The sequence below is a fragment of the Aspergillus welwitschiae genome (genome assembly GCF_003344945.1).
Source record: "Aspergillus welwitschiae strain CBS 139.54b unplaced genomic scaffold BDQ94scaffold_71, whole genome shotgun sequence".
Lineage (NCBI taxonomy): Eukaryota > Fungi > Ascomycota > Eurotiomycetes > Eurotiales > Aspergillaceae > Aspergillus > Aspergillus welwitschiae.
In genome coordinates, this window is record NW_020798765.1 from 48,740 (window position 1) to 62,473 (window position 13,734).

General features: G+C 50.8%; 6 protein-coding genes across 6 annotated transcripts; 3 read left to right on the plus strand and 3 right to left on the minus strand.

Moving 5' to 3' along the window:
- Positions 1-818: 818 nt before the first annotated feature.
- On the plus strand, positions 819-1,859 carry BDQ94DRAFT_175960 (zinc-dependent alcohol dehydrogenase family protein; the record flags this gene model as incomplete). Its single annotated transcript, XM_026772590.1, has 1 exon — positions 819-1,859. The coding sequence occupies one exon, from the start codon at positions 819-821 to the stop codon at positions 1,857-1,859; it is 1,041 nt and encodes a 346-aa protein (XP_026620081.1).
- A 1,513-nt stretch (positions 1,860-3,372) lies between these two features.
- On the plus strand, positions 3,373-4,582 carry BDQ94DRAFT_175961 (uncharacterized protein; the record flags this gene model as incomplete). Its single annotated transcript, XM_026772591.1, has 2 exons — positions 3,373-3,426; positions 4,166-4,582. 2 exons carry the CDS (start codon positions 3,373-3,375, stop codon positions 4,580-4,582), a joined length of 471 nt encoding a protein of 156 aa, XP_026620082.1.
- A 359-nt stretch (positions 4,583-4,941) lies between these two features.
- BDQ94DRAFT_163976 (uncharacterized protein) lies at positions 4,942-6,621 on the minus strand (the record flags this gene model as incomplete). Its single annotated transcript, XM_026769863.1, has 1 exon — positions 4,942-6,621. The coding sequence occupies one exon, from the start codon at positions 6,619-6,621 to the stop codon at positions 4,942-4,944; it is 1,680 nt and encodes a 559-aa protein (XP_026620083.1).
- An 827-nt stretch (positions 6,622-7,448) lies between these two features.
- On the plus strand, positions 7,449-8,379 carry BDQ94DRAFT_154647 (uncharacterized protein). Its single transcript, XM_026768327.1, has 3 exons — positions 7,449-7,800; positions 7,864-7,968; positions 8,043-8,379. Exons 1-3 carry the CDS (start codon positions 7,524-7,526, stop codon positions 8,201-8,203), a joined length of 543 nt encoding a protein of 180 aa, XP_026620084.1. The 5' UTR covers positions 7,449-7,523; the 3' UTR covers positions 8,204-8,379.
- On the minus strand, positions 8,005-9,341 carry och4 (putative alpha-1,6-mannosyltransferase subunit (Hoc1); the record flags this gene model as incomplete). The annotated part of the gene is made up of 1 exon (XM_026774926.1): positions 8,005-9,341. One exon carries the CDS (start codon positions 9,339-9,341, stop codon positions 8,418-8,420), a length of 924 nt encoding a protein of 307 aa, XP_026620085.1. The 3' UTR covers positions 8,005-8,417.
- A 911-nt stretch (positions 9,342-10,252) lies between these two features.
- Positions 10,253-13,139, minus strand: BDQ94DRAFT_185579 (putative amino acid transporter). The gene is made up of 9 exons (XM_026774927.1): positions 12,515-13,139; positions 12,365-12,437; positions 11,966-12,297; positions 11,744-11,887; positions 11,467-11,681; positions 11,196-11,393; positions 11,102-11,129; positions 10,929-11,044; positions 10,253-10,868 (listed from the first exon to the last, which is right to left on the minus strand). The coding sequence occupies exons 1-9, from the start codon at positions 12,696-12,698 to the stop codon at positions 10,779-10,781; spliced, it is 1,380 nt and encodes a 459-aa protein (XP_026620086.1). The 5' UTR covers positions 12,699-13,139; the 3' UTR covers positions 10,253-10,778.
- Positions 13,140-13,734: the final 595 nt, after the last annotated feature.

Consider the following 13,734-nt stretch of genomic DNA (forward strand, 5'->3'; position numbering starts at 1 on the left):
ATCGGCATGAGTATTCCTTGTGGTATGTTCCTTTTCTCCATCCACTCGTCACATGTGTTGTCGAAGTACATCACTAAGGTGGATTATCAGGGTCACTCATCCCACCGATCTAATTGAAGAACCACAACGTACCTTTGCCCAAACTCTCGATCGCAGGCTGTGGCAACGGAGGCGCTTCTGTTGATGTTGCGCTTCATGGCGGCGAAGATGCTCCTTTTGGCGGAGCCGTGGTTGTTGGATATGTGTCCATAACCGAGCTGATCGGTTGTTAGTAGGGTTGCGGGATGCGGAATTCTTGTGTGGAAATATGGCGTATGTAATGTTATGACACGAATATGCCACGCAGTTCGATGAATTCCTTCCATCAAAAGCCTGCCTGTTGACTTCCCGTATCAAAATGATGTCGACCTCGGAGTGCCCACCTCGGAGTGCCCACCTTGGAGTGCCTAGTACCCGTCACCGACCGGAAGGCCCGCCTTGCTTGTATATTTTTCTTTACCATATTATTAACACTCTAATGCAATTATTAACTGATATGTGCGTCCCCCGGAGAGCCCACCAAGCCAAAAGCCTGCTCGCCGGTATAGATTTGTCAACATATCATTATAAATACGCTACGACAAGTATCAATATCATCTGCACTGGATGTCCTCTGCTGTCTGAAGAACACAATCTGGAGCTTTACAAGAAAAGGTTTATATATCATTTCTTTTTCCCATGCAGGATTCCGGTACTTACGAATCGGACAGTCTTTTCACTCACATTCAATCTACCGATCGAATCAAACCTAAAGGAGTTCTTGTTATTATCCGCCACCCATGCAGCAAATGAAAGCAGTCCGCGCTGTTACCGCAGGAGGTAATAAGCTTATGACCGAGCTTCGTGAGGAACCTTTGCCCAGCCCAGGTCAACACGAAGTTTTGATCCGGGTTCACGCCGTCTCACTCAACTACCGAGATGCAGTGCTACTGCGAGGCGACTACCCTGTCAATTCCAAAGCGGAGGTGATTCCTGTTTCCGACGGCGCCGGCGAGGTCATCGCGGTCGGGCCAGGAGTAAGACGGGTCAAACCCAATGATCGGGTTGCAGTCGGTTGTTTTACAACCTGGATTGGCGGCCCATTTATTCCAGAATATTTCCGCACGAGCGCTGGGTTTAGCATCGATGGAATGCTCGCAGAGTACGTGCTCTTTCATGAAGATGCACTTGTACACATTCCCGATTATATGTCCTATGCTGAAGCTGCTTCGCTTCCCTGTGCAGCAGTAACAGCGTGGACAGCACTGAATAAAATTGAGCCTCTTCAGCCTGGCCAGACGGTACTGATTCAGGGAACTGGAGGTGTCTCACTGTTCGCGTTGCAGATTGCGAAAATCTATGGCGCTCGTGTGCTGGCTATTACCTCGTCTGATACCAAAGCTGCTAGGCTGAAGGCACTCGGTGCAGATGCTGTAGTAAACTACAACACTTCTCCAGACTGGGATCGCGAGATCTTGACTCTAACTGATGGCAAGGGGGTGGACAGGACCCTTGATATTGCTGGAGAGAAGACTATTCAGAAAGCCGCGGCATGCACCAAGATAGGTGGTGTAATTATTCTAATCGGCTTTGCAAGTGGTCTTGGTGGTGGTATCCCGCCTATTGATATCATGGCTCGGACCCTGACGTTGACTGGATCAATTATCGGGTCACGACTAGATTTTGAGGCAATGCTTGCGGCAATGGCAAGACATGAGATGAGGCCGGTTATTGATCAGGTGTACCCTTTTGCGGAATACAAGGAGGCTTATCAAAGACTGGAGAGCGGACAGCAGGTTGGCAAAGTTGTTATTGAAGTTGTTAATCAGACTGCTGATTAGGAGGATAATCTCGAACGAAAAGGGACCTACATTGATTTCGATGCTAAGAGCGGATGTGTAAATTAGTAGTCAGTGATTGGGCAGAGCCAGGAGTCACCGTGTTGCCGCGGTTCGCATCTAGATAGAAAATACAACAATTTGCGCGTTGAGAATTTCTTGGTGTAGTTGATAAATATGGACTATGCAAAGATGCTATTAATATAATGAGCACCGCATCCCATGCCTTAATCTTCCCATATCATGCCTGGATTCGGGAAGCGACCTCCGTTCCTGGTACCTACAGTGCTAATGCACCATTTGTCGATCTCATCCATGATATGTTATTCAGGAAAGAACTCACAGCTTCTCGAATTGCAGAAGCTGCTGGCACTTATGTGGTTGGAAGAAGCAAGTGAGTATATCACGCTTGCGGAAGCCAGGGTCTTGCTTCTAAACTGAAGCCTTTTTTGTATCCAAACGCACTGAAATACGCTTCTTGAACTCTCCTCGTCATCCGCCCTCCTTGGGCTAGGCTTACTACTGGAACATGAGAGTATTGATCCGGACATTAAGAACTCATGAGGGGAAACTTCACTATGCTGGGCCGCAGGCAAAGGCGACGAGGCAGTAGTTAAGCTACTGCTCATGAACGGGTCTGACCCAGAATCAAGGGATGATGACGGACGACCGCCATTGTCGCTGACGGCAGGGAGGGGATTGACAAACGTGGTCAAATTGCTACTCGCGGTGTAAGGGGCCAATTTAGACTCTAAGGATTTTGAAGGAATCATACCGTTATCATGGGCTACGGCAGAAGAACAACAGGGGGTAATCGCGATACTGCTCGCCATAAAGGGCCTCAACAAGGACGCGATCAAGAGACCCCGGCCTCGTGTGCGAACAAGAGCACCCTTGTATCGAAATTTGATCTATACCTCACAGCCCAAAATACTGCGAGATATATAAAAAGTCTGTTTGAGACATTCAACTGGTTTGGAGTTTCATTGTAGTAGCTGCGCTAGATCTCTATGGAAGGTTTGAGTCCAGTTCAACCCATAAAGGAATTACCATTCTATGGAGGAAAGAATTAGGAATTTCGGGTGATTGATAATATACGAGGTTCTACTATTACTGACATTGTTTATTATGATCGACCACTTTTTATTTAACCGTCTTTCGACGCTGCCAGGAATGTATAGAGGAAGAGATTCGTAGTAACCATATAAGCGAATACATCTAAACTTACTGGTTGTAATGATAAGTAACTGTAAGAAATAATAAAAGGTCCGGGGATTCTACAGAAAATCTGTGATAGAATAGCTGAATTATTATGTCTGGAACCATCAGGTTAATGAAAATATATATGACTGTTAACTGTACGGTTAAATTGACCGCCGGCTAACGGTCCGGTATAGCCATTCTAGATATGATGGTAATCACACCGACAAAAGGTCTCACAAGGCCGCAGAGACGAGGTTGAGAGCAGATCGTCAGCGTTATATCGTGGAGTCGGCCTGAAGCTAGCCTGCACACAATGGCCGCAGAGCTTTTCTTGGAAGCCTTCTCGTCGGTATCGGATGGCGGGCATGTCAGACTCAGGACTGAAGTCCAGGGTACTAGGTTTAAACCTTTCGGTCCACCCATCGTAGTCCCATTGTCAGCAGAACAGCCCCGACCTGCCTCTCCAACTCAGCCATTCTCGGCCCTGCACCGGCATTGGCCAGTACATGTAGCTCCCTAACGTAAGCTTTGCCTTTATACTTCGCCCACGATAGTCTCGCTGCACTATGACGAACCTCTCCCCAAAGGGTTGTAAGTAGGTCCATTCAATAGAAGATAACCTTCGCATCCTCCGCGGTCTTCCAGAGTATAGTGTGACGTTTACGGCTCACTGTCCATGTTCGCAGCAGGGTGCGAAAGACTTAACTGGGTATATAAGCATGTGCTTATCACGGGGTCCACCATACCTCTGGGTGTCTGTGCCCTCCAGACACCTCTGTACTTAAAGCAGCTACACTGCAGCCTGCATCCACACCTACCCAGCATGTCTAGTTGCTTGGCCTGAGCCTTGACCGTCCTTACGACCACGGCACTCTTCAAGCAGGTCTGTGGTCATCCAGCCCTCCAGCCGAGTTTATTGCGACCGCCGGTCACTCTTACCCTGCCGTGTTTGACCTTACGCCTCTGACACGATCGACGTTGGATACACCCTCGCGGACAATGAGGAAGGGCCAACCAGCAGCAGCCTAGGTATACACTACGGCGAATGCTACTACATCAAAGACAATAATAGCGGCAAGTCACTCGGCTCAGACGGCGGCGTATAGAGTTACTACAAGTTCGGAAGCGGGCGACGAACCTTCCAAGTGTCGGAAACACGGTCATTCCCAATCCACGCAGACGCAGAATGGAATTACGCAGTCCGCGATGGCGGCAAGTTCTTCCTCTGGGATCCGCAGCGCAGCACACAGACGAATGGGGGCATTTGGCTAGCCACCAATCTAGGCGGCTACACCTACCCCGGCTTCGACGGGTACTGGTATCGCGCGCATAAGCGAATTCATGGGGGGATAGCTGTGACGCTGGGGATTGCTCAGGTTGAGCCTCCGTCTCCGTTATCGAGTTCCCGCGGCCTCGAGGTCACGGGGGATTATATTGGGAATCAGGACAACGAAGATACTATTGATGTTATCTTCGTGTCGACAGATTGTCATGATGATGACAGTGATGCGGTCGATGTGTGAATGGAGGCTGAGGTGGGTTTTGCGGCCAGTGAATTGTGTGGCCATGTATGGTTGCTCCTGAAAGAACAAGACTGGCTGGCTCTGTCCGGTTTCCATGATATTATCGCCCCGGAAAAGTTCGCTCCTCCACTAAAGAAAGGTTCATTGCCAGAGAATCAAGATTTATTCCCGAAAAAAAGAAAAAAAAAAAAAAAAAAGTGCGGGACTTCCCATGGCCCGGAGCGGTGTCCATCAACAACCCGAAAGTATGAAAAATCCAACCAGTCTAGATCCAGTCTAGTCAAATATAGATATTATGATCGTGATACATTTCCCAAATTATTCATAATCTTCGTCATCAACTCGCTCGGTCATCTGTTTCACTCGTCGAACTCATCATCCATGTAATGGTCCCCCTGTGCCCGCATCGCTTGCATGAGCATCGCCTGGAACAGGCTGTTACCCCCTTCGCGGAGACCCAGTAAGCCATACTCATCAGTCATATCGTAAGGGTCATCATCAGAGTAGTCGTCGAGGTCGGAGTCGCCAGCGAGGTTCTGCGGACAATCCGGATAAGGAAGGATGGTGAAATCGACGGACGTATCCTTGAACAGATCCTTAATGCTAGTGTAAGACTGCTCCGGCGTCTGGCCAAATGGGATCTGCTGACCCGGAAGTTTGATGGGGTCGGTGATGTCCACGGCGAGCATTTCGACGCGCTTGAGTGCGGGAAGGCACCCCTGTCGATGCTCCTTAGCCAGATGCTCGGCCAACCCACGGACGGAGACGTTGCAGTCGTCGACAGTGAGCTGTTCGAGGGTGGAAGGGAACTGGGGCTGCAGCGGCAGGAACGCTTGCTGAACGGTGAGTCGCCGGAGCACGGAGAAGTCGCGCAGCGGGCCGATCTTCGCCTGGCGGGCCACGTAATCATCGATGTTCTCTCGTTCGCGGGGTTCGCGGTTGAAGGTCACTGTCAGGCATTCTAGGGTGTCCTTGTGGGGGAGGAGCGCGGCGCATAACTCGGGAGCGGTAGCTTCGCGAACGGGGCGGAGGTTATGAGGCTGGTCCTCAGGGTCGATGGTAAAGTTGTCGTAGATGAAGTGGGTCACTGTACGGCATGCGCGAAGTAACTTGGTGACAGAGGGGGCATCGATGTGGCAGAGGCGTAGGCTGATCCGGCTCGTGGTTAACGATTGTGGAGTCCAACAGGCGGGAAATAGGTCGTCACTGAGGTGGGCTTCTTCAATATTTAACGAGCGTAACTGAGGCCGACTGATCATCTCCTCGTAAATAGTAAGCGGATAGCCCTTGAGGAGATCGTCACCCTCCAACCACAGGTCCTCGAGTTTTGACAATACGGCGGGATGGCGCTTCCAGAGTTGTTCGAGTGGCTTCATGGCAAAGTAACCTCCCGCCAATGTCAACAAGCGGAGATTTGGAGCTTTCAAGATGAGCAAGATGACCATAAGACTGTAGTCGAATTCCTCCTTCTTCAAAGCACTCATCCAGTCGCGCTCGTCCTCCGTGGCTAAGCCAATATCACGTATGGAGGAGGTAAAGAGCTTTCGGTCGTCGGCGGTCAGGGGCTTTGGGCTTTTATCAAAGACGTGATGATCGTGGTCTGGAAGGACGGAGAGGCTGCGGATATGTTCGCCTAGGCTGGGACGGCGAAGGACGGTGCTGGTAAGAAGAACGAGGTTCCGCAGGTCACCAGGGAAGCCAGACAAATCAACATGCTCGAATAGCAGGGGCTGGGCGAGTTCGCGGAATAAGCGGCACACCCGACACAGATTGTACACGTCGATCACGTCCTGGATCTGTGTGCTCCCTCCCTCCCAATCATCCTCGGGATTCTCCTCGTCGGTCTCATCATCTTTATCCCCAGCGACCCAAGGAGGGCGTGGGAACAGTCTATCAGCAGGAGGTTGTTGGGGTTGGGTCTTGGCGTTTTCATCGGAAGACTTGGTGTTCTGATCCAGTGGGTTGGAAGGATCGCTATGGGCAACAGAGGAGAAAATATGCAGAAGCAGCTCCTGAGGGAGGTCTTGAATGTGAAGCATGGTGTTCAAGGAGCTGGAAACAGGACGAGCAGATGAAAGATGGAACAATGGAGATGGGAGAGGAAGGTCAATCAGGATGGAAGCATTGGCACCAGGTCAGAGAAGAAAAGCAAGCTTAGTCCCACTAACTACCTGGACTGCCAGCCAGAAAGACGGTGAAAAGTGAAGATCAAGAAACGTGTCGCGTCGAAGTATGATTGATTGATCAACTGTAATTAATCTACTTTAATTAATTACTTGGACGCGGGGTCACGGGACCGGCAGCAGGTCCCCACCGCTCTGGTGCCTTGGTGTCTTGGTGCCTTATGGCCTGATTGCCTGAACGGCTATACTATCTAGTTACTTATGTAGTTACTAGTAGTCATTATTTCTGATGGATCATGAGTACGCCCGTAGTATTGCTTCAATGCGATAGAGCGTTACCTGTCGACTAGAAACTCACTAAGGGGAACCCAAAAATAAACCCCAAAATACGAAGATTGTGACACTCTCTTGAAGTCCCCTCCGCAGTCGATCGTTGGATGATAGGATAAAGATATATACTATACAAATGTTAGTTCCCATGCTTCCACTTACACTGTTCAACTGAATTCAATCCCCCACCCCAGCAGTTACTAAGTCCACTAAGGCACACAGTCATCTGAGTAGAGTAGTACTTCATCTCAATCTACTACTGAGCCCAGACAAACAATATGCCACACGTCGTAGTAGTACCTGATCATGAACAAAACCCCGGTTCATGACGTCATCATGTGTCCTGCCCCGCGCCCTGCTTTTGTCTACGCCCTCATCCATCCTTATATAAACTCAGCGAATACTACCCTCATCCTTTGTCAATATTCTCTTTATGCTCCATTGCTAGTTGTAATACTCTCTTTATAATTACCTATCTCACTGTCACCATGCCCGACTTTTATCCCGCTCTCCGCAATCGCCGCAGCAACGAGCTCGCCCGTCTGGCGGAGGAGCATCTGCAGCATGACCTACGCGCTGAAGACCGCGACGCTCTCACCACAGCCACACAAAAGGTCGCCTGGTGGACGACAATTGGCTCAGCCGTTGGACTCGGTCTGGGACTCTATGCTGCCTTCCGCCTAAGAAGTTCACGCAAGGCCTTCTTCGAGGTCTTCCGCGCCCGCGAAAAGCCCACCCACGTTGTCTTTGCCGGCGGTCGCTCTGGTATTCATTGAGTCTAGTGCTCCTCCTGCTCAAATGCTGTACGCTAACCCCGTGGCAAAACAGAGCCTATTCCAGATATCACTCCACTGCTGAAACCCACCACCCTGGGTGATTTCGCCACTTATTTCTTTGCGAGCGCGGGAGGGTTCTTCCTAGGCGGCGAACTCGGTAGGTTTATGCGCCTGCACGCTTTTGAAAGACCGTGTTTTAGTAGGCATCTGCTAAGTATCACTCTCTTGTAGGCTTCTTGGGAGGAGCAGGAAGTGGAAGTCGCTGCATCACGGCGGATCCCGATCGAAGACAGAGAATCGAGACGGCATTTCGAAAGTTCCGGGCGGAGGTCTTGCGCAAAGAGGCGGACGAACTTGATCGAGGGCTGGATGTGTCCGATCAGATGTTCTGATTGGTTGATTTCGTTACGGGGAAGGAATATAAAGGCCATCTTCTCTTGTCCCGAATATCTGGAGAAAGCGAACCCACTACGGCTTCCCACTCCGAATATGTTCGGCCACCATCTGTTATGACGAGCGAGACGATTGTATAAAATACGAATGTAATTGAAGTACTCCCAAACCAATCAAATTAATACTTCCAGCGGTTCTTTCGACCTGCAGCAGTCAACAACCTCCCGGCCACAGCCAGCGGAGCCATTCTCGAGCACACGCCTTCCAACTTCCCGAGAAATAATGCTTGACCAGAACGTCTGGTGCAGACTGGTCTTCACCCTGGAGCACCGCAAAAGATCGGCGCGGAAGGATGACCACGTCACGCATGCGCACGATCTCGTGAAGATCGCGGAGTTGTTGAATCTGCTCATCATCGGAGTGTAGATAGCCCAGTACCGCATCTGTCCACACACTGGGACCAGTCCAGCTCATCACGTCGATGTCCGCCTCAGCTTCTGCAGTCTGAGTCGAGACATAGTGAACTGTGCGGTCTACAATGGACTGTAACACGTCACGAAAGATGGGATGACCGGGAACAGATGCCATGGTCCACTGAACAAATTGCGGAGATCGGGGCAGGCCAGTTGTGGCGGCATCGCCTTCCAGACCGACAATAACAGCCGGGGGTTCTTCATCCCCATCCTTGACTGGGCCCATTACTGGCCACGGCAACGGCTGGAGGAGGTGGACATCGAGGTCATTGTAGATCCCACCCCGCCCGAATAAAATCAGGTAGCGACAAAAGTCAGATTTCAGAATCGGGACGGGTAGGGCCTGAAATGTGGCGGCGTATGACCCAGTATCATCGAGCTCGTGTGCAAGTTCGAGACACGACGACTCCCTCCAGTACTCGACCTTCCATCCTGATTGGAGCCACGAGGTGCTGTGTCTATCCAGATAGAAGCTGGATCCGCGGGTTCCCGGTGTTGAGATGAAGAGTTGGTGGACTGTCTGCGGAATGGCGACCTCGAGAGGGTCAGTCGGGACAGAATCTTGCTGTGAAAGCGCCTGGGACTGTATTTGTGTATAGTAAAATGCAGAGAGAAGGCCCAGCAGGACAATTGCCTGGATAATCCAAAGGCAGCGACGCCTCATTGGTGGTGCAGGAAGCTAGGGGTGTTGGAAAAGACGGGCGCTTCCGACGCAACGCTGGAGATGCGAGCTGTAACGTTGTCCCTCTTGCAGTGACCAGTAATCACGCTTTGTCAATCTGCAAACCGACGAGACATGGCCAGAGGCGAAAAAGGGGAAGAGAGCCTTGCAGAGCGATGTACCTGGGTCGGACAATGAACTTTTTTAAAGACCTGAACAGTTCTTCCCTGTGTGAGATAGCGACCCACCCGGCATGTTGCGGAAGAGATGCACTTGGCATGCACGGATATCAGAGAGACGGAGCTGAGGGTTGACGGGGGATGAGTCTGAATATGTGCATGCACTCTGCGGAGGGTTGAATCTGTCGCCTATGCTGGGGTTGCAGGTTGAGTCGTCTCTCATTATCGTACGATGAAGCCTTGCAGTTTGGAACTTGAACCGATCTTCAAGGTGAGGGTGTATCTCTGCCAGCTTTTACTCTGAATGCTCTCACATGCACGAGGTTCCGGATAACAGACAAGCTAACGAGATAGCTCCCCACTCGGTTGCGGCACCAAGTCACTCCTCCAATCCGCCATCACCATTGCCCCTGCCCAGACTTACTAGTGCCCAAAATGTGTCCCTAAACCCTCCACTAGCAGAACTGCCCGTCAGGCAGACGAATTAGGGTTGTGACCGGCGCCGACAGGGCGTTCGGGACCAGCCAGTCGGAGCAGCACCGAGGGACGCCTGCTGCTGTGAGGATCAGGGTGGGAGATCAGCCATCGTGGTGTTGTTAGCGGGTGTTCATCGGGTGCGGCTGGACTGGTGCCATGCTAGATACCGCTAGGATGAAGCCAAAAACAAGGTCGTGGAAAACATGAACCACGACACAAGCAGGTACTACATAGTGTGCACGATCTGGTCTTGTAGTCCAAAATTTCTTTTCCTTTTTCGTAATGAAGTCTATTCTCCTAAATATGTCAAAAGACTCGCGTGCTATTTTTCAAGCCCAAATGCAAGACCAAAATCTTCATGATGCGATGCAATGTACCGAAGAGGAGCTCTGCATCCATGTCCACCCGGCAGAAACAACCGCAAGCGAGTGGACCAACCAGGATAGAGTAGTAGTCATCGTCATGTAGTAGTTGTAGTAATAGCAGCAGTAGAGGTAGTATATACATTCTGTACACAGGGGGGATGATAATGACATGCAATGAACAAACAGGTAATAGGTACGAGTGGATGCCGGCTAGTGGGGGAAAAACAAAACCATAGACGCAAAACATAAACATGACATGAAAAACCATTTCTCGGAACTCAACGAAAATGACCCATCAAACACCTATACGAACACCAATGCGTTGAATACCCCAGAACAGCCCAGCTCGATCTGGGAGGTTAGCAGAGAGGCCGAGGTGGACCCTGTGAAGAATCCGCTCGGAAGGACTCAATCCACCCTTAGGTGGAGGCATTGTTGGCGCACGTCCAGCTGGCCGAGGAAGAGCTGTCGTGGATGGCCTTGCCAGAGACGTAGAGACCCAAGCCGCACTGGTCAGGTTAGTGTCAATGCGCAATTGCAGAACGGGGATGGATAAGTTGACAACATACAATGGCGCAGGCAATGCCGAAGATGACGAGGTTGACAATGGTCAGGAAGATCTTTCTGGGCGAGGCAGTGTACTGGCCACGGTTCATGACCAACCAGAACATGGCAGGGAGTCCGTCTGAAATGGAAGGGTAAGCCTGGGGTTTAGAATATAGAGTAAAGAGGGTGGACTTACAACTGAACCAACTACCGAAGAGAGAACTCTGCAATCACAACACCCGTTAGTAACAACACGTCTACCGCATGTCTCAGGGGCTAGGGAAGCATACGATCAAACTCAACAAATCGTTGAACACCGGGATTGACTCGGCAATGATCCAAGCAATTACCCACACGCCCAGTGCAATGGCGACCCACGATCCGACAGCCGCAAGACTGTTCGTGTGCATCTGGGGGGAGCCGCGCCAGACACGAACGTAGATGTACTTGGACGCGACATGACCGAACACAACTCCGGCAATGATCACCTGACCAACCAAAATATATTAGTATACGAGATGGAAAAATTTACCGAACAAAGACATGGGGGGAGACACTCACGGTAGGAATGGCAAGGCCGTAGGCAACCTTGCTCATCAGCGGACCGGCAGAGGACAGCGCCGGGGAAGCAACATCAGGACCAGCGTAACGGTAGATGACCATGGCCGTGACGATGTACATGGTTGTATCCGTGACCTGCAGCATGGCCAGCGACTTGGGGAAGTCGCGAGGATCCTCCATTTCCGAGGCAAATCCGAAGAAGGCCACGTGAGCAACTGCAGGACAAGAGTTAGGAAGGATGCTTTGAGGAAAGAAGGGAAGACGAAGAGGGACATACTGAAGGCGAAGACGATGTTGGTCACTGACAGGAAAGCAGTCGAGAAGCTAGGATGGGTGGTGATATCGACCTGAACGTGATCGGGCGCTTGCACGGCGATGGCCACCATGGTGACGATCGTGGCAACGGTGATACTGGTACAAGCTGTTGTTGCGAAAATGAAAGACGGTGGTCAGTCTTGGTCTGAAAACCAAACAACAATGAGGAACATCGTGGACATACAGGCGAGAGACATCCAATACACCTTGCCCATGGTGCGAGGCAGAGCACCGATGAAGCTGACAACCAAACCGACGACGCCGAAGACGATGGTGCAGGTGCCATGACCGGTAATGGTGTTGAACAGTACGGTGAAGGTGAGAATGTGACTGGACATCAAAAAGATACAGAACAGCAATTGGCCAAAGAAGAGAATTTCGCGGCCGATGCGGCCAAAGAGGATTTCTCCCGCATCACCCATGCTGTGGACTTGGGGATAGCGCAGCTTAAACTGGCCGATGACATAACCAGTGTACCAGGAAATGCCAGACAAGCCCAGGATGAGGAAGATGGAGCTGAACCGGGGTATGTTAGAAAGAGGTACGGAATAAAGTGAAACTCGACAGTGAAAGAAGCACTTACGGGACGATTCCAAGAGTCGCAACGGCCGATGGCAAGGACAGAATTCCCAGGGAGATATTCTCCGCAATCATCACTATCACATTTCGGTTTAGATGGTAATTCTTTACCCTTGATGGGGTTGGGGTTGGGGGAAGCCCCGAGGAACCTTACATATACCACAGTGCCACCATTTCATGACACGGTACTTGACCTCACCACACTCCTCATTGCCAAAAGGGTCGTTTTCCGGGGGGGATTCATTAGCGGAGACCTTCTTCTCGGCCAGATCATCAGCCATGATGTCGGAGTCGTGGTGGACGGCGAGAGCCTCAAGATCCCGGGTAGTGGGAGCCATGGCGAGAAGGGAGCGGAGCGGAGAGGTGGTTGTAAATTGTCAGGCGGAAAGAAGAAAGAGGCGCTATACTAATAGAAGGGAAGAAAGGGAAGAAGAGGAGAGAGATCAGAGGAAGGCAGAGAGTAGGGAAGGGGAGAAAAAAAAAGATAGAAAGTTTGACGGCAGCGGAGGGCTGCAGACACACCGGGGGAGGGCTATACGTATTATGGGCGGGCTGACGGGAGGGTGGAGGATGGGCTGGCCTTTGCTTGACTAGTAAGTCAGCAAAGTAGCAGAGTAGTCTAGCAGATGAGTACTCCGTAGTATTCTAGTACGTATCTATAGTTAATTATTAAGAAGCTGCGGGTTTAGGCTTTTTCTACATTTTGCTCAGATTGTGGGGGGGGAAGGAAAAGAAAAAACGAGGATGCAGTTTCGCCCGTGGCCACAACGTGGTGGAGCCCTCCCCGAGCCCGATAATCAATCTCCTTACGTTAAAGGCAGACTAAGTCTGTCTGTCTGGAGGGGGCAAGCTCTGGTCCGGTGGTTCAGTTGGGAAGGCAGAGCGAATCATACTGAAGAAGCCGGGCTGGTTTTCCCCAGGAGTACCACCAACTGCGTTGATCACTCCAAAGAAAAGTCGTTACCTGGAGAAGTCTAGGACGGTGAACTGCTTGACGTGAGGTGACGGTCGCAACAGCGAAGCGGATAGAGTTTGGGGCACCCCAGGCGTTTCCTGATTAAACATCATCATCTCCAAATGCTACTAACTCACTCCTAATTAGCTAACAGATGATGTGGTTATGCATGAGCCGTGGGTATGTAATCGAGGTTAAGGGCACTGGAAAAAGTATGCTCATAACCAAGATGCCCCGTTGCTGGTGGATTTTAGCCCGGTGTACCTGATGGTAATAGTGTGTATATTTCTTAGCTGGTTATCTCTGGTTGCTCTTTCCAGTGCTACGGTGTGCACAAGCCATGAATCATTGTTCGGAATAATAATGACCCTAAGGAAGATACCATGTATAAGAAGAATAATGAAGAAGAGGTAGAAGAG